At 49.3% G+C, this 27,039-nt stretch overlaps 1 protein-coding gene across 1 annotated transcript in view; it reads left to right on the top strand.

Annotated features, from left to right (window-relative positions):
• Positions 1–15,775: 15,775 nt before the first annotated feature.
• LOC107290906 (pyruvate carboxylase, mitochondrial-like) overlaps positions 15,776–27,039 on the top strand; it is a gene marked incomplete at its 3' end in the record, with an annotated part of 23,035 nt that continues 11,771 nt past the window's right edge. The window contains exons 1-4 of the mRNA XM_015819846.1: positions 15,776–15,841; positions 21,576–21,711; positions 21,984–22,168; positions 24,161–24,326. Coding sequence (XP_015675332.1) covers positions 15,776–15,841; positions 21,576–21,711; positions 21,984–22,168; positions 24,161–24,326 — 553 coding nt within the window. The remainder of the gene's footprint in view (positions 15,842–21,575; positions 21,712–21,983; positions 22,169–24,160; positions 24,327–27,039) is intronic.

The following is a 27,039-nucleotide window of genomic DNA, read 5'->3' as shown; positions in this document are numbered from 1 at the left end:
TGGCTAAAAGGTTATACCCTCCCAGTACTACCCTAATCTGAACCCCAATTTTAATTTCCATTTATCTTGGGGTTTTCAGTTTTTAATCAAAAAGAACAAATCCTGAAAAGAAAGATAATTGTACAGAAAAGTTTCATTAAAGGATTACCATCTTTCTCAAAATCTCAAAGCTAAAGCATACCTGCTGCACACTGCTGGCTCATGGTCAAATGATCGTCCACTAGGACTCCAAGGTCCCTCTCACAGTTACTGTTTTTAAGCCAGGTCTCGCCCAATCTGAATTTGTGCCTTTGTGCCTAGATAGATATGATTGATTGGTTCTGCGCCATTGAGTTGTTATGGAATCTTAGCAGCCACATGGGTAGATTTTCCCCACTGTATCTGTGCCCAGCCTGGCCTTTTAGGTCTTCCGTGGCCACCGTACTGAGTCTGTCCATCCTGCAGCTGGTCATTCTTTTCTTCCTCCCATCTTCTGGAGAGGCACCTGGGCCTTCTCCAGAGAGCTGGGTCATCACATAGGGCAGACATATCAAACACAAGGTCTATGGGCTGGATTTGGCCCGCAGGGCTGCCCCAGAGAAGGCAAGGGACCGGCCCCTGCCGCCCAAGCACAGTTGGCCCCCCTGGAGCTCATGGAGGGCGTGAGAGGACTGGCAGGGGAGCTTCCACCCCCTTTGGCTTCTGGTGGGGCGTGGAGGAGAACCCCACATCAGCCAACATCTGTCTGCAGAATTGCTTTCTCGAGAAGGAAGGGCAGCCTTTGCTTTGGCTTTCAAACAGGGCAAGTTGGGCTTAGAAACAGGTCCTTCCCTTGCAGGCGCCCTCAGGTTATAGCTGAGAAGGAGCAGCCTTGGTTGTGCCCCCTGGGAGATGACACTCCTTGGCCTGGTTCCTGGCAGAGAACGGTTGCGGCAGCCTCGGGTGAAAAGGAAAGGCCCTGCAAACCGGGCAGGAAGAGAGACTGGAAGCCCACAAGTCCTTCAGGAAGGTGTTTCCCTTCAGCACCTGGGGAGGGTTTGCTCTTCAACAGAGGAAGGAGCAGCTCAGCAACCAGCAGGACTTGGTGAGGGTGAGGGTGTAGCCCCCCCCATGCACATTGGCTTGGAAGGGGGGGGGCAAACAGAGGAGATCCCTTCCTGGAGATCCTGCCAGGGACAGAAACGCTGTTATCCAAACTCTCCTTCGATCTGGCCCAGCACAGCCTCTCTGAGTCAGGATGTGGCCAAAGTCCCTTGTTTCCAACCTGCCCATTCTGCCCCCCTGCAGTTTCCTGGGTCTTTACCCAGCGTTATCTCTAGCCTGAGGGTTTTTTTTTTTTGCAGAAGCAGCCTCTCTGCCCCAGGTCAGTGGGCCTCGGGGTGAGCCTGCTAAGCCTTTGATGGCTGAAATGCTGCTGGGGTCGGCCTTGAACCTCCCTGTTGAAAGGCTCAATTGCAGCTGGACTCTCACCCTGCAAACACTGGTGGATCATTAAGCCAAAGCTGGTAGAAAGGAAAAGGGAAACCTTATCCCCTCCCCCCCCCCGCCTGCATTCCTGATTTGTGAAGAGCAGGGATTAACCAGGTGAGGCAATTGGCCTGCCCCGAGGATGAAAGCCGCTTCCGGGAAAGTCCGAAGGAAGGTCGGGTGGCTCTTGTCTCTCCATCCTTTCAGTTGTTTTTCCTGCTGAAGCTGCATCCAGCAAACACAGCCGTGTCACTCTTTGCCATTTGTTTATTCTTAGAAAAATCCTGCAGCCGGCTTCCTAGGTAGATTGTGCAAAGCATTTGGTACAATTCTTAGCAGCAAAGTCATCAATAAAAAAATTGCTGTGTTTCCTCAAGTGAGCTATTACTGCATTTTCTTTGCTTCCTCCTCGGCCAGCCAGGGTCTCCGGTTGCAGCTGGGAGGGAGGAGGGTAGGAGTTTATTACCCACACAGACACACACACCATGTGGGGCACTGGTCCTTTCCTCCATTATCCTCTGGAGTGGGGGAGGGCCCCCAGGTGGAGCAATTAAGGAAAAATATACGGTCCTTCCTCAACTAATCCTCCCAAGAAAGCAGAACTCTTGAAATAGGCATTGTCCCTAAATGAACTTTTATTGAGAGGCAGTGATAGCAAGAAAGCAAAGCAAGAGCTAATGTTTTCCCGTATGAAACGTTGCATTAAAGCATCCCATTGAAACCCCATCCCAATGGCCAAATGTTTGACTTCATCCAATTCCTAGGTGCGAAATTGGTATGGGAACCAAGGTGATAAGCACAGTCCTCCAAGTTTTGTTTCTTCACATCCTCCTCCCATCGGAGCGGAGTGGAGATAAAGCAGATGACCCATGGCACATTCCTTCTTCCGTTCACATCTGGATGCATCAAAGGAGTAAAGGACAAAGTGGAGGAAATTCTGCTCTCCCCCCTCTCATCAGAACAGCAGATCCACCCCCCTCCCAGCAGAATGCAGACCCGAAAGTAAAATAACATCTTCCTCCCTCCCAGCAGAATGGCAGACCGAAAGCATCCCAAAAGATATAGAGTCCGAGGGTCTGACATGGCGACCCCCTAGAAGAAGGAAGATCTACCTGCAGGAGAGGGAAAACAATAAAACGGAGAAAGGAGAAAAGGTTATTAACAAGGCTTATCAGGATAGTGTGCATGGAAGCATTTCAGTAACCTAGGGGCCCTGACGTGTCGCTTATGCTCCCATTCATTTTGAGAGGCCGGTCGGTCTTTCCAAGCCACCAAATATTGGACAGCCCTATGGTGCTTCCGAGAATCTTAAGATTTTTTTGATTTCAAAGTGCAGTTCTCCCTCAACCATAATAGATTGAGGTGTGGGGGTTGCTTTTGGCCTAAGGGCGATATTATCTCTGGTTTTAGGAGGCTACAATGGAACACTGGGTGCACTTGCCTTAAAGTCTTTGGGAGTTCCAGCTCTACCATGACTGGATTTATGATGTGTTTGATTGGAAAGGGACCTACAAACTTGGGCCCTAATTTCTTTGACGGTTGTAGTGATTGTAAAAACCTAGTGGATAGGTAAACCCTGTCCCCAACACGGAAGGATTTGAATTCTATTCTTTTCTTATCTGCTTGGGCTTTGTAGGCATCCCTGGCTTCATCTAGAGCTTTTCTGACTATTGGCCAGGTGTTTTGTAATTGAGTCATCTTAACGGAAGGGATGGTGGGTTCACTGTCTGGCATTGGTTTGAATATCTGTCCAGTGGCTACATGGAAGGGGGTGTATTCTGTGCTGGAGTGAATAGCATTGTTATATGCTACTTCAGCAAATGGCAGGAGATCAGTCCAATTGTTCTGTTGATAGTTGATGAAGCAACTAAGGTAGTGCTCCAAAACTGATTCGTTTGTTCTGTCCCCCCATTAGTTTGAGGATGATGACTAGAACTCAAGCCCTGTTCTGTGCCCAATAGGTCCCAAAAGGCCCTCCAGAACTTTGAGGTAAATTGGACACCCCTGTCTGAAATTATAAGTTGGGGGGCTCCATACAATCGGTAGATATGTTGGAGCAACATTTTAGCTAAGGTTTTGGAAGTTGGGATCTTCTGGCATGGGATGGACCTATTTTGAAAACAAGTCAGTCACAACCCAAATAACTGTATTTCCTGCACTGTGCAGCAGTTCCTCAATAAAGTCCATAGAGATCTCTCTCCAGGATGCTGAAGGGCTCGCTACTGGCTGCAAAAGGCCAGGCGTTTTTCCTTGCCTGCGTTTCACTACAGTGCAGGTAGGCAGCTGGCCACATAATTTTCAATGTCTTTTTTCAATGATGGCCACCAGAATTGTCTTTTCACCAGGTGCAGAGTCTTTACAAATCTAAAATGCCCTGCCAGCTTTGAATCATGGGAGACTTGCATAGTTTTCAGCCTCTGATGGTGGGAGCATACAGTTTTCCACCCACCCAGGCTAGTCCATCTTGCATCGAGCAAAGATGTTTGTGTTTTAAAAACCACTCATCTCCTTCTAGTGCTTGTTTGAACACTATTGAGGCAGCACAGTCCAGTGGTGTGGGGTTTATTCCCTGTAACCTGGTAACCACCAGGGCTGCTAATTGCTGGGTTGGCAATAGAGGCTTGATTGCATCCACTTTGGTGCTGTTATTTTGTGGCATTCTGGACAGAGCGTCAGCTAGGAAATTCTTCCCCCCTGGCAAGTAGTGGACAGTAAAATTGAAATGGTGGAAGTGCTGAGCCCATCATGCTTGCTTGGAGGACAACTTCCTAGGTGTCTTACGGGCTTCTACATTTTTATGATCAGACCATACTTGGAAAGAGGTTTTGCTCCCTTCCGGGAAATGTCTCCAGGTGAGGAGAGCCCAGCGTACTGCATAAGCTTCCTTCTCCCAGCCTGCCCAGCGTTGTTCGGTCTCCAACAATTTTTTGGAGGTGTAGGTGCAGGGCTGTAATTGTCCCCGCTCGTTCTCTTGGAGTAAAACTGCTCCCACAGCCACATCACTGGCGTCAGCTTGGATCACAAATGGCCCCTCTGGGTCTGAGTGTTTCCAAATTGGCTCTGCTGACAAAAGCCTCTTCTAATTTTCAAATGCCGCTTGGTATTCCATAGTCCATTTCAGGGGTTGGCTGGGTTTCGGCTTGTCAACCCCCTTGGTTTTTAACAGGTTTGTGATAGGCAATCTGGGTGAAAGAGGGGATGAACTGTCCATAGAAATTCACAAAACCTAAAAAGCTTTGTAACTGCTTTCTGCTGCGGGTGGCCGCCCATTCTAGGGCGGCACGTACTTTTTCCATGTCCATCTCCACCCCATCATGTGAGATCTGGTAGCCCAGATAGTCGATTTTCTTTTTGTGGAATTCACACTTCGACAGCTTTGCGTAAAGCTTAGCTAGCTGCTCAGAGTTTATTTAGGACTGCTCTGACCAATTTCACATGTTCCGCTTTCGTTTCGGTGTAAATTAATATATCTTCCACATACACCAGAACTCCCTTATATAGGTGCTCAGCTGCATGAAACCAAAAAGGAGCACTTTAAATTGGAAGCAGCCGAGGGGCAGTTAAAAGCGGTTTTCTACTCATCCCCTTCCTTAGTCCTCACTCTATAATACACCTCTCGCAGGTCTAGTTTGCAAAAAAATTTTCCCTTTCTATATGTGGGCCAGCATATCCTTCATGAGGGGCAGGGAGTACACATTTTCCACGCCACGGCGTTCAAACCTCTATAGTCTATGCAGAGACGAATAGACTAGACTAGACTAGTTTTGATGTGAACAGTACAGCGTGTGATTCACATTTTCTTGTGCCTGGATAGATTTGTAAACATGGATCTTTCCACTGGTGATATGATCTTAATGTCAGCTGCTCAAGGCAACTTGAGGAATTTCATTGGCAAATGTAGTATTTGTTGTAAAAAGAGCAGAGTGTTACATAACATGAATGAATACGAGCTGGTCATTTGGGGTAAGAAAGGACTCGTATAAATCTTGCACAATCAGGAGATGCAGTGGAGTGAGAAAATGCTGTTGCTCCCTGGGAGTGACCGGTCTTCTTCTTCCTTTTCGCCCGGAGGTACCCTGCAGTCCCCGAGCCCTTGAATTGACCCAGGCTTCTTTTGAAACATCAGTTCTGCAGTTCTGGAAGAACTGCCTGTCTCTGCTCTGCCAGGCTGACTTGTGCGCACTGGCTTCATCTGTCCTCTTAAGAATAACATTGGCGTTCTTTATTACAGTATTTTGGGGATGTCTATAGAAGGTGCTCAGATAATTCAATAATCGAGCTAAATGAGTTGGAGGATCACAGCAACAGAATGCCAGGCGTACGGCTCCCTCCTCCTGTTTTGTAGCTGATAGTATTTTTATGCCCCTGGCCCCACCCTCTGCTTTTGGAAAACGTTTTATTTATTGTGCACTTAAGATATTGTTAACCTTGCATGGAGGATTGTAGTTCAAGCTCTGTGCCAAGGAAAGGCAGATTCTCTGTCACGAAATAAATTATCCAAATAGTGCTAATTTGCATACTTTCTCTATTGCATAGTTTAGCAATAGCACTAGCCCTTAGACTTATATACCGCTTCATAGTGCTTTACAGCCCTCTCTAAGCAGTTTACAGAGTCAGCATATTGACCCCCAAAAATCTGGCTCCTCTTTTTACTGAACCTGGAAAGATGGAAGGATGAGTCAACCTCGAGCCAGTCAGGATTGAACTCCAGACTATGGGCAGAGTCAGCCTGCAACACTTCGTTCTGATCACTTGCAACATCGGGGGACCCTGCCTAGCGTTCTGGCCTGAGACAGTTGGCTGAGTGGGACCTGGTCTTAAAAATTATCTTCAGCTGTTTATCTGCTCCAGACTGGTCTACTTTATCTGGCATTTTCCTCAATGTTGTTGGACTCTCTACTAGACTACAGTCCCACACATTTGTCCAGGAGGGAAGGTTAACTTGAAAATTTGATTTTCATTTTATTTTTTTGCCATCTCAACGTCTCCAGGCAACCTGTTTGCCACCAGCATTGCAGGAGCCCATCCAAGCAAAAGAAGCAGCATGTGGTGCCCTTCAGTCGCCAGAATCTAAAGCAGAGAGGCTGGCAGACAGACGGTCTATGATTGAAAATCTCTCTTCTTGGGTTTGAATTCAGCAGTTTGCATTCAGATAACATTTCCATGTTGTGGAGCCCCAGCAAAGGGGAACGTTATTTTTTTTTTTAAAAAAAAAGGGGGGGGGAGGGGGGTTCCTCTTAAGTGGAAGCAAAGAAGAGCTCTTAATGTTAGAAACCGTTCATTGGGCAAGGAATATCCTCCAGTCATGTTGATTGGCCGGGGCAGTTTCTGCTTTTCCAGGCAATTCAAGAAGATACCGGAACCCAGCCTGAAGGTGTTGGCTGTGCTGCTGTGATGGTGCCGCATGAGAGTTGCAAAGAAGAGCCTCACGGATGCACGTCCTCTTCAATCTATGCTGTTTTCCATTTCAAAACCTCTCAATATTGTGCAAAAAAAATGAAAAAATCTGGGGAAAGGTCCAGAAACTGCAGAAGTTCTGGAGAGATAATTTCTCGAGATAATATCTGCAATCTTTCTCATAATTTGCTCCTATTATTCCTAACAAAAATAATTCTGGTTTAAAGTCTATTTGTTTTTTAGTCATTTTCTCTAACCATAAATGTATTTTAACCCAAAATCTTTTTGATTTAGGGCATGTCCACCAGATAATGATAATAAGTACCTGGTCTTCGTTTGCATTTCCAACAGTTGTTTGAAGTATTTTTAAACATTTTTCCTAATCTCACTGGTGTTATGTGCCATCTCTAAAACATTTTATATAAGTTTTCCTTATATGCCACTGCTTTAGTTAATTTAATATTTCTTTCACATAACGTTTGCCAGTTTTCTAATTCTATATTATATCCAAAGTTCTTTGCCCATGTTATTGTTTTTTTTACTTGTTCTTCTTCCATCTTTAAGTTTAACAGAAATCTAGAGTTTCTTAATCAACTTTTCATCTGTTTTTAGCAGTAACTGGTCAAATTCTGTCTGTTCTTTATAAAATACCATTGTTTTCACATCTTTTTCACATCTCGTTTGAATTTGCAGATATGGCCACCATGCTAGATCAATACCTTGTTCTTGTAAATCTTGTCTGTCTTTCAATTTTCCTTCATTGTCCAAAATATCTTTATAAGTCACAAGCGAGTATTCAGTCTCGGTTGCTTTCGAAGAATCCTCCTCCGGTTGGTTCACTTCTGATCATTTGGGGTCTCCACTAGGTAGGGTCCACTCAGATGACCAGATGAGTTCCTTTGTTTTTGGTCTCGCCCCCGCTGTTGAAGCATCTGAGGCGCAATGGCCTGCACTCCATCCGCCAATGTAACAGCTGTGGCTGCTGTTTCTCCTTCTTCTCCATATTGGGATCTTCCCTGAGTCTTTGTCAGCCTCCCTCCTGCTTTGGGTAGGTGACTGGAGCTCAGGACCTCTTAATTTTAAAGAAAAAGAGGTGATTCTTGGGTTAATGTCGTGGTTCTGATAGATGAAACCGGTAAAAGAACTTCAAGGCAAGAATTCTTCCTTAAAGAACATTTTATTAGGAAGCAAAGTATCCGCACTTACATAGTTGAACCCCAAGAATGAGATTCCCTCCCCCCAGATACAAAGTAACAAACTGCAATTCCCACCCCACAAAAGCTGTCATAAATCACATTCCCCAATTTGAGTTCCCACACTTCCGCATTGTTATGGCTAGCTAAACCCTCGGGCATTTACCCCATCCCCCCTTCTACCTCTGAACTCTAAAACAGTGGTTCTCAACCTTTTTAATGCCGCGACCCCAACCGGTCGTAAGTCGAGGACTAAACCGGTCGTAAGTCTAGGACTAAACCGGTCGTAAGTCGTGGACTAACCCGGTCGTAAGTCGAGGACTACCCAACCGGTCGTAAGTCGAGGACTTTCCCTGCCTGGGAGCGCCGCGCATGCATGGTTCCGCCCCCTGTGCTGGCCCAGGCGTAGCTGGCAAGCGGCAGAGACGGAGCAGGCCGACCACCAGCTGGCCCAGCCCAAGGGAGGTAAGGCACCCGCCGGAAAAGGGGGGAAAAAAATGGCGGACAAAAAAAATGGCGGACAAAAAAAATGGCGGACAAAAAAATTGGTGGACAGCCTTGCTTGGTGACCCCCATGAAATGGTCGATCGACCCCAAATGGGGTCCCGACCCACAGGTTGAGAACCACTGCTCTAAAAGAATAGAAAAGGCACGTTAAAAGCAAAAGTAAAAATGGCTGCTGGTTCTCAGTTGTCAGAGCATCGACATCCATTGTCACAGCGTTGACACTAGAAACATGATTTTTTGTGTTTTATATAGTATGTTTGTTGAGGGTGAAGGTTTTTTCTCTGAGCTTGTAGGTTGGTTTCCAAACATTTCATTACCAGGCTAGGTAGCGGAGTTTAGGGCATGTCAGTGTCCGTGTTCTTCCCTTCATAAGGGCTTCAGGTGTGGGTGTGTCAAGTGAGGGTCTTGTGTTGGGGAGGTTACATCAGACCAGGGTCATTGGAATGCGAACTGGTGGGGGGGGCTTGCGTGGGTTGGTTGAGGGTTGGTGCCGCCTCTGGTTGATCTGGATTCTGAGAGGTTCGTAGGCTGGTTGTGGGTCGATGTGTCTGTTGATGGAAGTGCTTGTGGAGGACCAGGCTTCGATAAGCTCATGAGCGTGGTGGGTGGTAGCGTGGCTGATGCTTTTTGTGTTGCTCCAATCGAACTGCTGCTGTTTGATGTTGGTGTGGGTAGAGATTAAGGATTTGGGGTTGTGGTGTTTGACTGCCAGCCAGTGTTCATGGATCCTGGTTTTTAATTCAGATGATGTTTGTCCCACATAGAATTGGTTGTGATTCTAATCCTCCCTTTGCCTTTGAACTATGTGATGTATATTCTACTCCAGCGTTCTTTAATTGACTGATTCTGTGGCATTGGATCCATTGTTGACTCTTAGGTGAATGTAGTTTTTCTCCAGGAGGGTCTGTACCCAACCAGACCCTTCAGCCACTGTAATTGAGTCCATCCAGCTTGCTGCTGATTGTCCTCTCCTTGTGCCATTTCCAGCATAGATACACTTTCAAGAGAGCTACTAGGTCTTCGCATAATGCGCTGGAGGAGGGTAATCTGAGCCTGCTCATTCTTACCTCAAATGAGAACTCTGGGTTGATTTGTTCAATGATCCATTTGTATTCTTGATATTCTCAGGAGTCTTCTCCAACACCAACGTTGAAAAGCATCCGTAGTCTTTTCCATTAGACATTCATGCTCAGACCTGCTAGTCTTATCAGTTAGACAGGACTTCTGGTGGGCTCTGGGTTATGGTTGCTGGGAATTGGGCCGGGAAGCCATTGTGGGGCTGCTCTGGAAGCCATTGTGGGGCTGGCTGCAGAGCTCCTGGTTTATGTCTTTGGCAAGAATCCTTAGGGATCCTTAAGTCTGGGGTTCTTTGGTTTTTTTTAATCTGCCCCTGCTGGCTGCTCTGTCATTCAGATCTGGAGGGAGCCTTCCGGGTGCCCTGCCAGGTTATGGAGCCTCACTCACTCTGCTGGCCCTGCCCACCTGGTGGTCTTGGAGACCCGGCATTTTCGCTGCCAAACTGGTGGTTATTATTAGGATTAAAATATTATTTTCTACTGTAATTTCATTATGAAATTGTGACTTCTAATTTTGCAAGCCACCTTGGATAAATGTACACATTAGAGAAGAAGTATGTTTAACTAAAATTAATGCAATGAATAAAGCCTTTTATAGCAAATAGCGTGATGGAAGGAAGGCCTGGTGAAACCCTAGGAGAGGGGGGCTGATCCTGGTTCTCTAGGCAGGGACATTCCAGTCCTGACGGCATCCATCCAAGGCAAAGATTAACTATACGAGACTTGGGGGGTTTCTTCCCTGGGACACCCGTTCCCCCCCCCCCAGTTCTTTTTCAGCGAATGGGGCCCAGACTCTTTCAGACTTTTAGGGAATTGCCAATGCTTTCGGTTAACACTTTGCAAGCCCCTTCCCTTCCTTTTACCAGTGCATTGTACACTGCTTTGAAATGTTCAGATGGTTTCTATACAAGGCAGGTTGCAGGACAGACATACTGTATGAAAGCAGTTGAAGCAGCTCAGGTGTTTGTGCATGAGTGTGTTTGTGCACCCATTTGCAGGCAACGCCTTCTGCCCACACAAACATACAGACTCAGCTTTTGAAAGCGCTCTGTGCATGTTGCAAGGATGTGGCTGCTTTGTTTGTGCTAGTGTGCTGTGCATAGCAGTTGTTTTGAATGCTTTCCACAGCCCTATTGCAGTGGTCCAGCTCAAGCAAGGAGCAACTGGCCGGGTCTACTGGACGGTCATTTTCTTCACCGGCCAGGATTGGCATCCTGGAGCTTTTCTAGCCAGTACAAAGATCCTTTCAATAGAAGGTGAGCCTTCTTCCTAGAAAGCAGCCACAGCGCCGGTCTCCACTCACAACAAGAAGGCCAGGAGGTGAGCCCCCCCCCTGTCACTGGCCCCTCCGGCAGCTGCTGTGGAGTTGCCTGATGCCAGCATGCCTCGTTTGTGGTCAGCTGGAAACTCGGGATGTGCACAAGCAAATGCAGGTTTATACCTTTTACTTTTCTTGACTTTCAGTACTGAAAGCTTCCCTCCCTTGTGCCCCCCACACAGCCCCCACCGACTCACAGTGGGCTGCTCAAACAGGCTTTGCCCATCCCAGATGGGGCCTCCCTGGGTGCATTGGCCTCAAAGCGCTGCAAGTCCCACCTGCTTTTAGCACTTTCTGGAAGTCTCTTTCGTGCCTCTGGGTGCTTCTCCACCTGAGTCCCATCCCCTCATGCAGCTCTGTTCGAAAGGCCTCTTGTTACACATGTTTAGAAGTCTGCTTTCTGGTCATTTCCCCCCTCCCCCAGTTGCAGAGGCTGGCCTCTTCCGGAACAGCAATGGGTCAGCTTTTAGGGTCTGCTTTGGGGCGGTGGGGGTTCGTGGAGGTTTCCTTCACCGAGATGCATGGCACAAAATGTCTTCCCTTTTGCAACACGACAGCGAGGCACTCCAAAAATCACACGACGCTGTTCAACCTCAGCAACTCCTAAGATCTGTGGACTCCAACTCTCAGAATGCCCCACTCGGCACTGCAAGCAGTGGTGGGATTCAGCCGGTTCGCACCACTCCGGCAGAACCGGTAGCTAATTTTTTTGTTGGCCAGGCCCAGAATGGACTTCTGGAAGCAGCATCCACACAGAGAACCCGGTTGTTCACCTATTTGAATCCCACCACTGACTGCAAGCCATGAGATGAGCTAACTTAGATATCCCGGTAGATGGTTAATGCGGTGGTAATGCTGGCTGGGATCAGCTCAGGAGGCCCCGCTTGTGATCCTGCCCTCCCAGTACCAGTAGATCCATCCTGGGTGCTGGCAAGCACTGGGTTCCTGCGCCTGCAGGAGGTGCTTTGTGGCTGGCCGGGCGTGTCTTGAGAGAGCCCGTCAGAGGCCGTCTTCCAAGGCCATTGGATGGTTCTTTCTGGACAAACGGAGCCGAAGGGCCCTGCGATCGTCAACTGGAGCTGCCGTGCAGGATACCCTGGATCTCCCCCATGTGCCAGAGGGAAACTGCCGGAGGTGCAGGTCTGGCAGCTGGTTTCAGATGCTGGGAGGCCTCCACTACTGCTTGGGATCTAGCTGGCCAGAGGGGTGTGAGCATGGCTGCTGCTCTGCTGGGAAACTGAGCTGGTTCAGACTTGCACTGGTCCTCCTTTTCTGACATCGCTGCCGGCAGCCCCTTTCAATTAACACAGTTGCGCAGCTGCTCCATGGACCACTCCCCCCAGAGAGCTTTAAAAAAAAAATCTTGCTGAGCTTCAGCAGTTTGTTCTCTCAGCCTTTCCAGGGTTTTGTAGACTTAAAAAGCTGAGCCAACGTCAGAGCAGAGTGTGGAGGGCTTGGTCAGTCTCGGGGGTGAAAGGCTGTTTGGCAAAGAGGGGCAGTGGAGGAGTCGCCCCTCTCCCCTGCTGTGTCTTGCCCAAGATGCCTGGCGTGCCCCATCTGGCCCTGGGGAAGTCGCTGTGTTAAGGTAGGCTGTACAACCGTCAGTCAGGGAGTGAGGAGATCTGATGGCTCTGCGTCATCAGTCCGCCTCATTTTTTTTCTCCTCTCAGATAGCTCAAGGTGGGCACCCCCTCCCCCAAAGTCTTGTGCCCCAAATTCAGTCCTTCTCTTGAATGTGCTCCTGGTGCTCAGCTGCAGCTGGATTGAGCTCTTCCTGTCCGGGCACTGAGCCTTCCTCCTCCTCCTCCTCCTCCTCCTCCTCGATGGGGGGCTTTGGGTGGGAAAGCAGGGCATTATTTCATGAAAGCTAGAGGGACTCGCCACCCCAGTGGATCCCCAGGAGGAGCAGGCTAAGATTTGGGGGCTGCTTCATCTGATCCTTTAATGAGTGCTAAATGTGTTCTGGAGCCTCCCACTGAGCTAACCATTAAAGACATGGAGTCCCCTGATTTGGGGTTCTGGGTCTGGGGTTCTGGGACTGCACATACCTCATCTGAGTCTTCCTCTATGGACCATCGGCTCCTTTACTCCTTGGCTGATTGATTTTCCCGTCTTTCCTTCAGGAGCCCAAGGTAGCATTGTTGTGGCTCCGTCCTGTGGGTCCCTCTCATCGGAGGAGGAAGGCTCTGAACATGAAGGAGAGGAGATGGCCAGGCCTCCCTCTCCAGGACCTTCCCCTCTGGTGCAGCCTTCGGTGCCTTCCGACGGAGAGGAGATTGGCCAGGAGCCAGGTGCTTCTGGGATTGGCCAGGAGCCAGGTGCTTCTGGGATTGGCCAGGAGCCAGGTGTATCGGACTCCGAGGAGGATACGTCTTGGCTGGATCCACGCCAGCGTCGGAGGGACAAGCGTGCGCAGCAGCTAAAACGCCATGCCAGAGATTTCAGCTGAGTCACTGGGCCACACCCCACAGGCTATATAAGCAAGGGGTGTGCCATTTGAAACTCTTGTGACGAACAATTTTGCTGAATCTTATGTTGCAGCACTCCGGCAATTATCCTGGACTTGTGTTTGTATCGTGTTATCAGTAAAGGTCTTGGCAGGCAGCCACGGAGTTGCTGCCAAGTGTTTATCTGTATTTGGCAGTGCTGAGCAGTCTTTTAGCCCTCGGCTGACTGGTTGGGGGGTGTGAGTCGGACGGGGGACAGAACAAGCATACATGTCTTGGTTCCGATAGATGAAACCCATCAAAAGAACTTCAAGGCAAAATTCTTCCTGAAAGAACATTTTATTCAGGAAACAAAGTATTGGCACTACATAGTTGAACCCCAAAACTAAATTCCCTTCCCCCAGATATAAAGTAACAGTGCAGAACAAAGTGCAGTTCCCACCTCAATAAGCTGTCATAAATCACATTCTCCAATTAGCCTAAAACTCGGGCTTTCTCCCCAGCTCCTCAGCCCGCCAAACCGTTATCAGCTCGTCCTTGGGTTTCCACAAAGCAGAGCTGCTATTATGGCTAGCTGAGCTCAAACTTTCATCCCCCCCCCCCCACTTCTGCACCTGATTTCTAAACACCAGAAGAAGCATGTTAAAAGCAAAGAGAAAATGGCTGCAATTTTCATCAGTTGTCAGAGCAAGAACATCCAATGTTTACAGCGTTGACATCCATAGTGCTCTCTAGTCCTGTTTTCCCCCATGTCAGTCCTGGGTAATAGATTTGGCTGAGGAGAAATGACTGGGGGAGCTTCCATAGGAGAGGAGAGTCTGGAACCTTCACGCGCCATCACCCTGGCTCCTGAGCACGAAAGGCACTGGGAGACTTTTCAGAGTTGGCTTAGGTTAGGACACAAGAGGGCAGACAGGGCTGCACATTACAAGGACCTTAAACCAGTGGTTCTCAACCTTTTTAATGCCGCGACCCCAACCGGTCGTAAGTCGAGGACTAAACCGGTCGTAAGTCGAGGACTAAACCAGTCGTAAGTCGAGGACTACCCAACCGGTCGTAAGTCGAGGACTTTCCCTGCCCGGGAGCGCCGTGCATGTGTGGTTCCGCTCCCTGCGCCAGCCGAGGCATAGCTGGCAAGCGGCAGAGACGGAGCAGGCCAACCACCAGCTGGCCCAGCCCAAGGGAGGTAAGGCACCTGCCGGAAAAGGGGAAAAAATATGGTGGACAAGACAAAAAAAATGGCGGACAGCCTTGCTTGGCGACCCCCGTGAAATGGTCAATCGACCCCAAATGGGGTCCTGACCCACAGGTTGAGAACCACTGCCTTACACGCTGTCCGGAGGAGTCTCCATTAAAGGGACAGGTATGGGGTGCTTATCTTGAATCCCCCAAAGCTTGGAGGGTGACAGATCCTCCCTCCCTCCGCCATGCAGATGTAGGTTGGATGAGTAGGAGTTGCTTACCCATCTCCCCTGACAGCTTGGTTCCCCATTCCTTCTCCAGCTTTCCCTTTTGACTGGCTGATGCTGGACCGCCTCTTGCAGGAATCAGCGTCTATTTATCTATTGGGCAACAGCTTCCAAAGTTCAGGCACTTCTCCAGCCCTTCTGACAAGTGGAGGGACAGCCCTGCTCTGAAAGGACTGGGAGGCTGAAGCCGAAAGGCAGATTTTCCCGGAGCCACTGCTCATCCTGCACAGCATCTCAGGGTACGTTAAACTTGGGCTGCTTTATCCCAGAGGTGCTGTTCAAAAGGCAACTGGGCTTTCTTGGCTTTTTCCTTGAAAATGTTTTGCTTCTCATCCAAGAAGCTTCTTCAGTTCTCTGAAAAACTGATCTGAAGAAGCTTCTTGGATGAGAAGCAAAACATTTTCAAGGAAAAAGCCAAGAAAGTCCAGTTGCCTTTTGAACAGCACCTTTGGGACAACCATGACCTGGATGATGGAGAATCTCCATAGACAATTGCATTGCTTTATTTTGGAAACAGATGTTGGTCCATGTGCCCTGCAAGAAAACCCCAGGCAGTGGGCAGCTGTCCTCCTTTGTCCTTTTTGCCCACTTGGAGATCGGCTGGCTTAGAATGTGGAGGCTCTGCTCAGCTAACGGGTGTGAACAGACCATCCTTGTTGCTAATCTGATTTTGGTGATCCTAGGTGTTTCCGTCCATGTGTGCTTGCACCTTGGCATCTCAGCAGAGCCAACAGCCCCCCTTGTCCTGCTCTTTGTGCTCACCACTGGCCTTCAGAGGGGCTAGGGAGTGGAGGGACCTTGTTCCGGACGGCAATTTCTAAGCACACCAGGCAGACCCCGGCCACTTTGGCAGAGCCCCAAGGTCTTGGAGGTAAAGAAGACAAGGCAGGCTCAGCAGTGGGTTGGGTGGAAAGGGACAAACATGGTGGTGGCTCCAAAGATCATTGGAGAACTCTGGTGTGAAGATAAATGCACCTCTCTCTTGGGGGTAACCTTCTCAGGTGCTACTTTTTAATGCTCCTGCTTGATCAGGAAGTCCCTTCAGGCAGTCACTCATGTCCTGGTCACGTTGTGGCTTTACTGCAAGATGCTCTACATGGGCCTGCTCTTGAAGACTACCCAGAAATTCCAATCGATCCACAGTGCAGCAGTACAACATGGATTGCACTACTTGGCAGCTTGCCAGTCGTTCCACGCGAAGCCTTCCTGGCATAAGGTCTGCTTACTCGAGGGACCCTTGGCTGCAATAATATCTGCCCACTGGCTGAATCTGGCCAGGTTGGCATGCTCCAGGTTCCTCTGATTCAACGGTGTCATCCGTGGGGATCCTGGAGGCCTGCCTGCTTCGCCTGCCTTCCAACGAGGCTTCCCCCGGGATGGGGCGGCCCCCACCCTGCCATTGCTTTGAAGGTGTTGGAGGCAAGAGTGTGTGAAGCCCCTGTGGACTGGGGGTTTCTGCTTCTTTTTTTCATTCCTGTCAAGTTTCTGTTACTTGGGAGCCACCCAGGTAGTTAAGAGTTGGGTGGCATACACACTTTTTAAAAGACTTGCGATAGAGGCAGTGCGCTTGTGCAGGATGATTCCAGCTGAAGGAGTAATTTTAACAGTTCTACAGAAATGGGGATTTGGGGAGGGGTTTGTTGATCAAGCGAGATAGAAGAGACTCTTTGAAGAAGCCCCCCTGCATTCCATGCACTACAATCTCTCCCTTTTTTTGGATGGTGGGGGCTGCATTTGATTCCTTTAAGCAACCTGGTCCTTCCTACATTTTCCCAAATTTCTCAAAGGCAGTATACAAAGTACACAAAGATTAGCCAGTTCCTTCAGTATTTATTGCAGTTTATCTGGCTCTGAAATGGGCGTACCTTGCTATCTGAAGCCTCGATCCTGCCCTTTCATCAGGCTCTTCCTATTGTCTCGGTGCCTTTTGTGGGAGAAGACTAAACCAAGATAGGAGCTGAGCAGTTCTGCCTGTTTTAGTTACCAATTAACATTTTGTTAATTTCGTTGAATAGCTGTGATCCTTTTCTTTCTCTTTCTTAATTCTTTATTTTGAATGTATTTAAAGAAGTGCTCAAAAAGCCCTTTTGACTTAGTGAACATAAGAGTTCAGCGACTCCCCAATTTCTCACAGTGCCAAGCCCTTAGCCAACTAGTTCAGCCTCCCAATCAAACTCTGCGCTGTGCTTTGGCCAGAGACTTTTGCACCAGGCCTGGTGAGGGGCTGCCCACCTCATGCCTCCAGACTACTCAGACTCTGGCCCGAGACAGCAAGTCTCTCCTGTGGGCACAGTTTGTGCCCCGACTCCTCTTCTCCTCTTCTGGGCCATCTGGACGGGTGAATGAATGTGCAGGTCTTTCCTGAAGGTGATGCGGTCTGCTTTAGAGTTTGGGATGTTCTTTGTCCGACTCTTGTGGGAGAGTTTATGCCATGCTTTGTTGAAGTCAGGGTACTGATTCCACTTCATTCTTGTGGTAAGTTAAACTAGCAATTCTGTTGAAAAAAAAAGAGCAGGTTGGCATTGTTTAGAGCAGTGGTTCTCAACCTTTTTAATGCCGCGACCCCCAACCGGTCGTAAGTCAAGGACTAAACCGGTCGTAAGTCGAGGACTAAACCGGTCGTAAGTCGAGGACTACCCAACCGGTCGTAAGTCGAGGACTTTCCCTGCCCGAGAGCGCCGCGCATATGTGGTTCCATCCCCTGCACCGGCCGAGGCGTAGCTGGCAAGCGGCAGAGACGGAGCAGGCCGACCACCAGCTGGCCCAGCCCAAGGGAGGTAAGGCACCCGCCGGAAAAGGAGAAAAAATGGCGGACAAAAAAATGGCAGACAGCCTTGCTTGGCGACCCCGTGAAATGGTCGATCGACCCCAAATGGGGTCCCGACCCATAGGTTGAGAACCGCTGGTTTAGAGAGATTGCATGTAAACACGTTGAGATCTGCAGAATTTGGTGGGGGTGATCACAAAACCATTGCCAGTAATTCGTAAGGGGTGGCTTCAAGTGTGCGTGTCCCTCAGTGGGCTGCTGTTGGTTTCCCTTGGACTCTGAAGGGCTGATGAGACGCAAATGCCCGGGGGAGGACAGCCATTGCAGGGGTCCCGCTGTTTTCTCAGAGGGTCGTGGGGTGCTACGTTTGCCCAGCCAGACACGGCCATATCTGTCTCCGTTTCAAAAAGCCGGGGCTGCCTCCATAAGGAGGGTCCGGCCCCGAGCCGGCTTGCCACCTGCCTGGCATCCCATAGCCTCAGAGGCCTCTCTTGGTGACCAAGCTGGTGAAGGCTTAGCGAGGCTTGATTGGCAGCTTGATTGCCTAGAGCAGCCAAAGCAAGTGACCAGATGATACAACACGGCCTCAGATTGTTTCCAAGACAGGGTGGGGGCCATGCCCTGAAAGGGTGCCTGCCCAGATGGCATCCCTGGGCATCCCGGACCTGTTTTCTTGCCTCTGGGCATTCAGAGTGAGTGGGGGTCAAGCTGGAGAGCACCGGAGTGGCCCAAGAAGGGAGTGGGCTCTGCGGTGGCTGGACAGGAGTGGGAGAGCAAAGAGAGCGGCTCTGTCAGAAGGCACCATATCATTCTTGGAGGAGTCCAAATGGGTGGTCAGTGCAGACCCAATGAACTGGGATCCACAATTTCTCCTGGGCCCACCAGCTCTTCCCATCTCCCGCCTCAATATTTAATCGGAATCCGCCTTCCCATCCCTAAGTCCATTGTCCTGTCCTCTGCCTGGCCATCCGGCCTCTCTCAGGGTTGGGGGGGCTCTTTTCATGTTCTCCTGGTTTGTTTTTGCAACACCTGCCTCCTTCGACCTCCCTGGAGAGGACTTGCTTTCTGGTGGCCTTCGCACGTCTTCCAGCTTTCTAGAACCTTCCTCCACATCTGGCGCCCTGAATCGGAAGTAGCCCTCAAGATGTCTTTCCCCAACTAGAGTCATGTGAAACAACTGATTTCCCTCCCATGATGTAGAAACAACTGCTTTTGTGGATGCCACCAAAATCGCCTTATTTTGTTTTGTTTTTGCAGCCACAACCCACACTCATTTAATGTACAATCAGTCGTGATTATCCTGGTTCTGTGTGTCCGCCCTTCATTTTTGTGGCCTAGATAAAATTTCACTCTATTATGTTCGGCCTATTTCTCTGTCCTAACAAGACCATATAAATTATCATTTGTCTTTTAAGCTATTAGAAGATCAACAGCATTTCTTTTCTTCCTCCAGTCACCCAGTATTTCTCCACTTTCTCAGGAGGCAGTACTTAAGGATCTCAACCAGAGCATCAAGAGGCCTTCCGAGGCGGTGTTTCGCTCAGTCTCACTGCTCTCCCTTCGTTCTTCTCTGCGTCTTCTTTCTTCTTCTGCCTTTTCTTCTCTGCCTTTCGGGAGAACAACTCCTAACTGAAAGAGGAGTGGAATAGCTGCCCTTTTTTCTCCTTGCTGGCTAGAATTTGGCCACATCCACTGAGCAGCTGCTCTTGGGCTGTTGGTCCTTTGCTTTATCTACACCCAGGAACCTATTTGTATTCTTCCCATCCGTGGTCGTCTGCCCACTTTCCTCTTTGTGTGTATTCTTGCCTTCAGGTTGTTAGCAAACCCTTCACGTCACTTCCTTAGTTCCCTCCCTCCCAACTCTTTGCAAGTCCGCTCTGAGCATCTTCTTTTTAGCTGCTACTATTATTTTTTATTTATTTATTTGATTTGTATCCCGCCCTTCTCCTTACCGGACTCAGGGCGGCTAACAGCCTTATAAAACCAATATTACAATAAATACCAATTTAAAACCAGATTAAAAGGAAATATTTGCAATGGCCTAATAATTAAAATTTCCCTTAAAAACCCCACTAAAAATTCCCTAGGCCAATCCCGCTTGTACCTTTTCGGTACAGAAATCCCGCGCCGCCTTCCTCCCCTCTAGGCCCTAGTGGGCCTAGAGACCCCCATCAAGCAAGGTCTCCCACCCCCGAGGGTGTCTCTTCCGGGAGGGGGACCCCCAGCGGTCGGCCGTGACAGACCGACTGCCGTGGGACTCCTCTGGGTGAGACAGGGAGCGTACCGGCCGATGGGAGGTAATCTGCGGCAGAAGGCGGTCTCGGAGATATCCAGGTCCAATGCCATGGAGCGCTTTGAAGATGATGACCAACACCTTGAAGCGCACCCGGAGGGCCACTGGCAACCAGTGCAGCTCGCGCAGCAGCGGTGTTACATGGGAGCGACGAGTCCCTCCCAACACCGCCCGCGCGGCCGCATTCTGGACCAGTTGGAGCCTAGTTGTTGTTGTTGTTACTCCTAGTTGTTGTTGTTGTTACTGTTCTTATCATTGTAGCATATTCTGTGAATGCATATTGGATAGTTTATATTTCAGTGTATAGCAAAAATGTAAACAATTCAACACTCAAGTTAAACGAGTCTCCTGGTTTTTTTTAGCTGATAGTATTTTTATGCCCCATCTGCAAGTTCTAGAAAACATTTTATTTATATTGCACTTAAGATATTCTTAGCCTGCGTCAATTCAAGCTCTGTAATTCAAGCTCTGTGCCAAGGAAAGGCAGATTCTGTGTCATGAAATAAATTATCCAAATAGTGCTAATTTGCATGCTCGCTTTCCTGCATAGCTTAATCTTGCTAATTGGGAAAGAGGCAGAGGCCTGCAAAGCAGCACCAATCAACCCCTCCCTAGTTTTGGAGCCCCCCCCTCCCCGTCCTGCACACCAGATCCAGGAAGGGAAGGGACAGTGCCCTTGGGAGGTTCAGCCAGTCAACCCAGAGCAGGGATTCAAGAGAAAATCTGAACAGACCATAAGCCGCTATTGATTTGCTTCCTCTGCTACGGAATTACTGAGTTAACCAAGATCCGTATTTAAATACACTTTATATATTCACCGCCAAATAAAGCAGAATGCTCTAATGCAGGTCGGTAGCTAAGGAGTTTATTTATTTGTAGAAACACATGGATGTCATGAAAACATCAGTTTCTCTAACCCTCCCCCCCCGCCCATTTTCCTATATTCTTGTAGTATTGCAACTTTTAATTAGAAGCTCAAGAACAAAGTTGTTTTCTCTGCTTTTCACCTATTTGTACACAACCCCTTGGTATTCCTAGCTCTCCTTGTCTGCAGGGTGGGGGCGACATGATTTCCTGCCATTTTGAGTGAGGAGACATGAAACCTGCAGGGCAAACATTACAATTTTGGAGGCCGGCCTGGCCCACCCACTTCAGGCTTTCCCAACCTCAGAGGCCGAGTGCCCGGCTCTCCAGGGACCCGTCCGGACCTCTGGACACCACTAGAATACGGAGGCAGCCCAGTGTGGGAGGGGCTTCTCTCACAGATCCCCCCACCCCAGTTCCTTTCAACAGGCCAACCCCCCCCCCTCGCTTGAAGCCTGAGTTGGTTATTATAGTCCTGGAAGCAGCAAAGAGAACCCGAAAAGAGGCAACCGAGGACGAGCTGCAGCCACGCTGCTTCTCTGCCTCTCATTTTCCGCCTGGGAACCAGCGAGGCCGTGTTGCTCCTGAACCTGTGACGGGAGAAGAGTCTGTGGGATGCCCTCACCCTGGATGAGCCTCTCAGGATTTACTTACCTGAAAAGAGGAGTGTGCTCACTTAAAAGTGGCTCACCCGGTGCTCCCATGAGCCTTGAGTCCCCACCGCACCCACCCCCGGCAGTTGCACCTTGGAATGGGCCCAGCAGCGGCACTGGTTGATCTCCCTTTCTTTGCCCGCAGATGCTGCAGCTGCCTTGTGCCAAGGGCAGGGTGCCCTTCCTGGCCCTCCGACACCTCTTCCGTCACCCCGCTGCCTTCCTGAGCACCCCACGGGTGGAATACAAGCCAATCCAGAAGGTGATGGTAGCCAACCGAGGTGAGCAGGGCTTAGGAAGTGGGATCGCTGGGAGCTGCTTCTGCCCCCCCCCCCCCCAAAGCGCTTGGTTGGGCTGTTTTTTCAGAGACATTTTTAGAAGGAGCCGCCTCATCGGCCTGGAACCAACAGTAGACAAAAACTCTTAAACAATCTGACTGGCCAATTTGGGTTTCTTTGACCCTGATCCCAAATGCTTTTCTAAAAGCCGATAGCTCGCTCATTTTGATGTTGGGCTCTCCATTTTCCTGTGTATTAACGCTCATGAATTCCAGGGGAGATCGCAATCCGGGTCTTCCGAGCCTGCACGGAGCTGGGCATCCGGACGGTGGCGGTCTATTCCGAGCAGGACATAGGGCAGATGCATCGACAGAAGGCGGATGAGGCGTATCTGATCGGCCGCGGCCTTCCCCCGGTTCAGGCCTATCTACACATTCCTGACATCATCAAAGTCGCTAAGGTGAGAAGGCAAAAAGGCCCAGTGTGCTCCACCTCTGACCTGGCTGGCCAAAGACAAGCAGGTATTCCCATAGCGTGCCCACAAGGAGCCCAGCGGCCAGGGGAAGCCATCCTTTGGTTTGGGGTGCTGAAATCGTAAATTGGGGGTGATACTCATTTGTATGTCTTGACCTCAGACTGGCGAAGCGATGCCTGGATCAGCCCTGGATCCTCTTTCTGGGAGACTTCTGAGATTTGGTTCCAGATGGGGTTGCTTTTCCTTATTTGGGGCTGCTGCACATCTGGAGCTCTTCCTGGACTCTTTGCTGCTCCTTGAGGGGGAGGGGGCAGCTGCAGCCAGGAAGTCCTTTGAGGAGATCCATCCTGTGTGGTCAGTTTTGCCTGATACTGGACTGGAAATTTTTCACACCTCGGTCACCTTGCATTTAGACAATTGCAATGATATGGGGCTGCCCTTGAAGGCTACACAAAACCTGCTGCTGGTTCAAAATGTGGCAGGGTGATCAGTTCTGGGCAGGTCTCCTCATGGCCTGTGAGGCCTCTGCTCCCAAAAGCTGCTGGGTGCAGTTCCAGATGTTGCTTATCAGCCTTCAACACCTACATGGCTCAGGGCCTTGTTATCTGAGGAAGCGCCAAATTCTCAATCGACAAAGGACAAAAATCCAAACATCCTGAACTCTTGTTGACCTAGAGTCAAATATAAAAGTTGGAAGGGATCTTGGAGAGCATCTAGTCCAACCTCCTTCCCAGCAGAGGAATCCATTGCTATGGCATCTTCAAACTGCTTGGAAGCTTCTTGGTAGAGAATCTATGAATTTTTTGCCAAGATGCCAACACATTTTCTTTTCTTGTTTTACATCTCCCTGTTGTTATGAGAGGTTCAATATTTCTGTGTCTACTGATAGCGATGGCAGAGGATTGCAGCCATTTATTCCTTGTAAAAAGGAAGCTATGTGGCTGTAAAAGATTTTATATGAGAAGCAGTCCTCTTTTCACTGCAGATTTCTGCTAACATGAAGGAATTTTAGTCAAGTGAAAAAAAGATAAGAGACTGGCAAGCAGTAGGCCTATTTGGGATTAAAGATTGAGCTAAAATTGACCCAGGGTCAAATTGACCCAGCATGTCCAAACGTGAGCACACACTGACCCCACTTTCCCTACACCTAACACGGTACTGTTTGCGCCAGGTCCTGGTGGGTCACAGTGGGAATCGTATGCGTTGGATGCAAAGGTTCTTGCTCTCCTTTAAAAAGTCAAGCTGCTTTCCAGATTATTTTCTCTAGTTCCGAGTTACAGACTGACCGCCGGGAGAGACCTTTGTGATCCAGTGGGCCTCGGCCTCCTCCACAAGCAGCTCATTTTGGGTGCCTCCAGCTCAGCATCGTGTGGGTGCAGGAGGACCAGTTTCATTTCCCAACAGCTGCACAGGCAGGAGGGTTAAGAAAAGTGGGCAAAACAAAGAGCTGGGTCCCCCGGCCACTCCGCTCCTGCTCCTTGGTGGTTTCTCTGCTCTAGTAGAAGCCTGAGCGGACTTTGCTTTTCCTCTCCGCTGATGGCTTTTGGTGAAGCGTTTGGTCTGTACTCGGGACAGACGGATGTCCTCCTGAGATTCTCCCTCTAAATCCTCCCTGGAGCGTTGGGGGGGCCTTCCGGGACAGACCAAGGGTGCCTGCAAAGAGAGAGATCAGCCCCTGTTGTGCAAGCAGATGCGGTTAACACGGATGATCTTGCATTCAAGACATTGAAAATAATCTCTTTCAAATATGTGTCTCTGCACAAAGATTTTCAGCATAAAGTTAAGTTTTAGTTCAGTAGATGGTTTAAACCAGTACCTGCAGGAAGTGTTTTTATGTATGTTTTTGATATTTTAGACACGTTTGCAGGAGAGGAACAGCAGGTAGGTTTTCTAAATAAACAGCCTGTCCAATTTACAAACCGCAGGGCTGCTTTGCTTGAGAGAGCAAAGATTTCCAGCGCTTCCTGCTTTTTCCAGGAGAATGCGGTGGATGCGATCCATCCCGGCTACGGCTTCCTCTCCGAGCGAGCTGACTTCGCCCAGGCCTGCCTAGAAGCTGGGGTGCGCTTCATTGGACCCTGTCCCGAAGTGGTGCGCAAGATGGGTGACAAGGTGGAGGCCCGTGCCATTGCTATTTCTGCCGGTAAGAAGGTTTGCCTCGCCAAGCAAGCTGTTATACAGTGACCAACTCAGTTGCCCAAGAAGCCCAGAGAGCTGGCTTATGGCAGTCCATCGATTAAGACAGTAAAACAGTCGCTTCTTACGGTTTCATTCCTGGGAAACTGGTTCTCCCATTCAGAGGTCCAGTAGCCCTTTCCAAACTAATCCAGAGTTCTACCTGGCCTGCTCAAGAGAGATGAGCCTCTTTCCCTTTGGACGGAATTTCCTGCCTTCTTACATGCAACTTTAAGCTTCTTTCTTACTTGGAGTCCTGAGGGACCAGCTTTATCTCTAGTCCAGGTGGATACAAAAGAGTTCCAACAAACAGGCAGACATTGATGCCTTGGACCGTTCTGGAGAAGTCAGATCTGCCCCCATCCCATATATATACCCCCTCCCATTTATACTCTTTTAACTTTATTCCAGTTTCCCAGAGTACACTCAAAATTAAAAACAATGTTAGCTAATTCTCTATGTTCCATGAAACTTGCAGTCTTAAATCCTAGAAACTAATNTACCACTCAACCATTGCCCCATTTTGAACAGAGAGGCTGAAGAACAATCCATATCTTGTCACCTTCTCTGAATCTTGCAGGAAACTATGCAGTTGCTTTGGGAGAATCAGGCTAGTGGTGCATTTTTATTCCCATGGTCAGCGAAATTAGTTGTCCTATTAAAAAGCAGCTCAGGTTGTTTTGACGTGGTTTATTCTTGATGCACCCAAAATAAGGAACCACCATAGAAGTGTCCATTGCCAGTCACTGGGGGCCAAAAATATGTTGAAATTTTATCCCCTTTTCAGAAGAACACGGGGGTGGTAGGGGTGGTGGGGAGAATATCCCCTGAAGTGGGGCTATTGATGAGCTGTGGTGGTGCAGTGGTTAGAATGCAGTACTGCAGGCTAATTCTGCTGCCTGCAGCCTGCCAGCAGTTTCGCAGTTCGATTCTAATCGGCTCAAGGTTGACTGAACCTTCCATCCTTCCCATGTCAGTAAAATGAGAACCCAGATTGTTGGGAGCAGTATGCTGACTGTGTAGACCACTTAGAGAGTGCTGTAAAGCACTATGAAGCGGAATATAAGTCTAAGTCAGTGGTTCTGAACCTTTTTAATGCCGCGACCCCAACCGGTCGTAAGTCGAGGACTAAACCGGTCGTAGGTCGAGGACTAAACCGGTCGTAAGTCGAGGACTAAACCGGTCGTAAGTCGAGGACTACCCAACCGGTCATAAGTCGAGGACTTTCCCTGCCCGGGAGCGCTGCGCATGCGTGGTTCCGCCCCCTGCGCCGGCCGAGGCGTAGCTGGCAAGCGGCAGAGACGGAGCAGGCCGACCACCAGCTGGCCCAGCCCAAGGGAGGTAAGGCACCCGCCGGAAAAGGGGGAAAAATGGCGGACAAAAAAAATGGCGGACAAAAAAAATGGCGGACAGCCTTGCTTGGCGACCCCCATGAAATGGTCGATCAACCCCAAATGGGGTCCCGACCCACAGGTTGAGAACCACTGGTCTAAGTGCTGTTGCTATTGCAGAGAAGGACAGGCCTCTCTGAAGCACTGGAACATACAGCCATGCCTCCTTTTTGAAATACCTGCAACCTGCCTGCTGCATTGTCCATTCCAGACTTTTGGCCAGTATCAACCTCAAACTGACCATCTTGCAGACAACTGTATGGGAGGCTTCTATGGGAAGCTAAAGCCAATATTGCACCTAAGGTCACCGTCCTGCCTGGCTTTCAGGTGTAATTGGTCTCAAATGTGAAATCATCCCCCTTTGAAGACTGAAACAGGTGCTCTAGAGCAGGGCTTTTCAACCTTTTCACAGATTGTACCAGTTTTAGGATATGGCAATATTTGAGCACCACCAGTCGCTTAGCAAGGTGTCAAAAACTTGACCAAAAAAAAAGGAAAAAAGTGATAAAATACAAGTAGTCCTCGACTTACAACAGTTCGCTTAGTGGCTGTTCAAAGCTACAACGGCACTGAAAAAAGTGACTTATTACCGTTTTTCGCACTTAGACCGTTGCAGCATCCCCAGGGTCAATCTACATTTGGATGCTTGGCAACTGATTCATATTTATGATGGTCACAGTATGCCAGGATCATGTGATCTCCTTTTGCAATCTTCTGACAAACTAAGTCAATGGAGAAACCAGACTCACTCCTCCTTTTATATCGCCTCTTGTCTCATCCCTCTTTTATATTCTCTCTTCTCTCCCCTCCTTCTTTTATATCCTCTCTTCTCTCCCCCCTTTCTTATATCCTCTCCCCCTTCTTTTATATCCTCTTCTCTTCCCTTCTTTTATATCCCCATAGCCCCACAGAAGCGCCAATCAGCTGTAGCTGCTTGTGGCGATCCTGGGCTTTGCCCAGCCCCGACAGCCCTCCTTCGAACTGGGGCATTTCCAATCAAGTTGTCTTTCCAACCAAGTTCCCTCCCTCCTTCCTTCCTTCCTTCCTTCCTTCCTTCCTTCCTTCCTTCCTTCCTTCCTTCCTTCCTTCCTTCCTTCCCTCCCTCCCTCCCTCCCTCCCTCCCTCCGCACTCAGGAAGGGATGACAGGAGGGGGAGAGAGTGCCGGTGGACATGCTGCCGCTAGCCGTAGCCATCCCATGCAGCCAGGGGCGGTCCTGGTGAAAGGGAAGCCTGGTGGCTGCGAGGCGAGGTCAGCGAACGGGCGTGGCACTGATCTACCGGTGGGGGCC

This window comes from Protobothrops mucrosquamatus, unplaced genomic scaffold (genome assembly GCF_001527695.2).
Source record: "Protobothrops mucrosquamatus isolate PMUCROS unplaced genomic scaffold, P.Mucros_1.0 scaffold1001, whole genome shotgun sequence".
In the NCBI taxonomy this organism is placed as follows: domain Eukaryota; kingdom Metazoa; phylum Chordata; class Lepidosauria; order Squamata; family Viperidae; genus Protobothrops; species Protobothrops mucrosquamatus.
The sequence above is the reverse complement of the archived record's forward strand: the minus strand, read 5'-3'. Positions and strand labels throughout refer to the sequence as shown.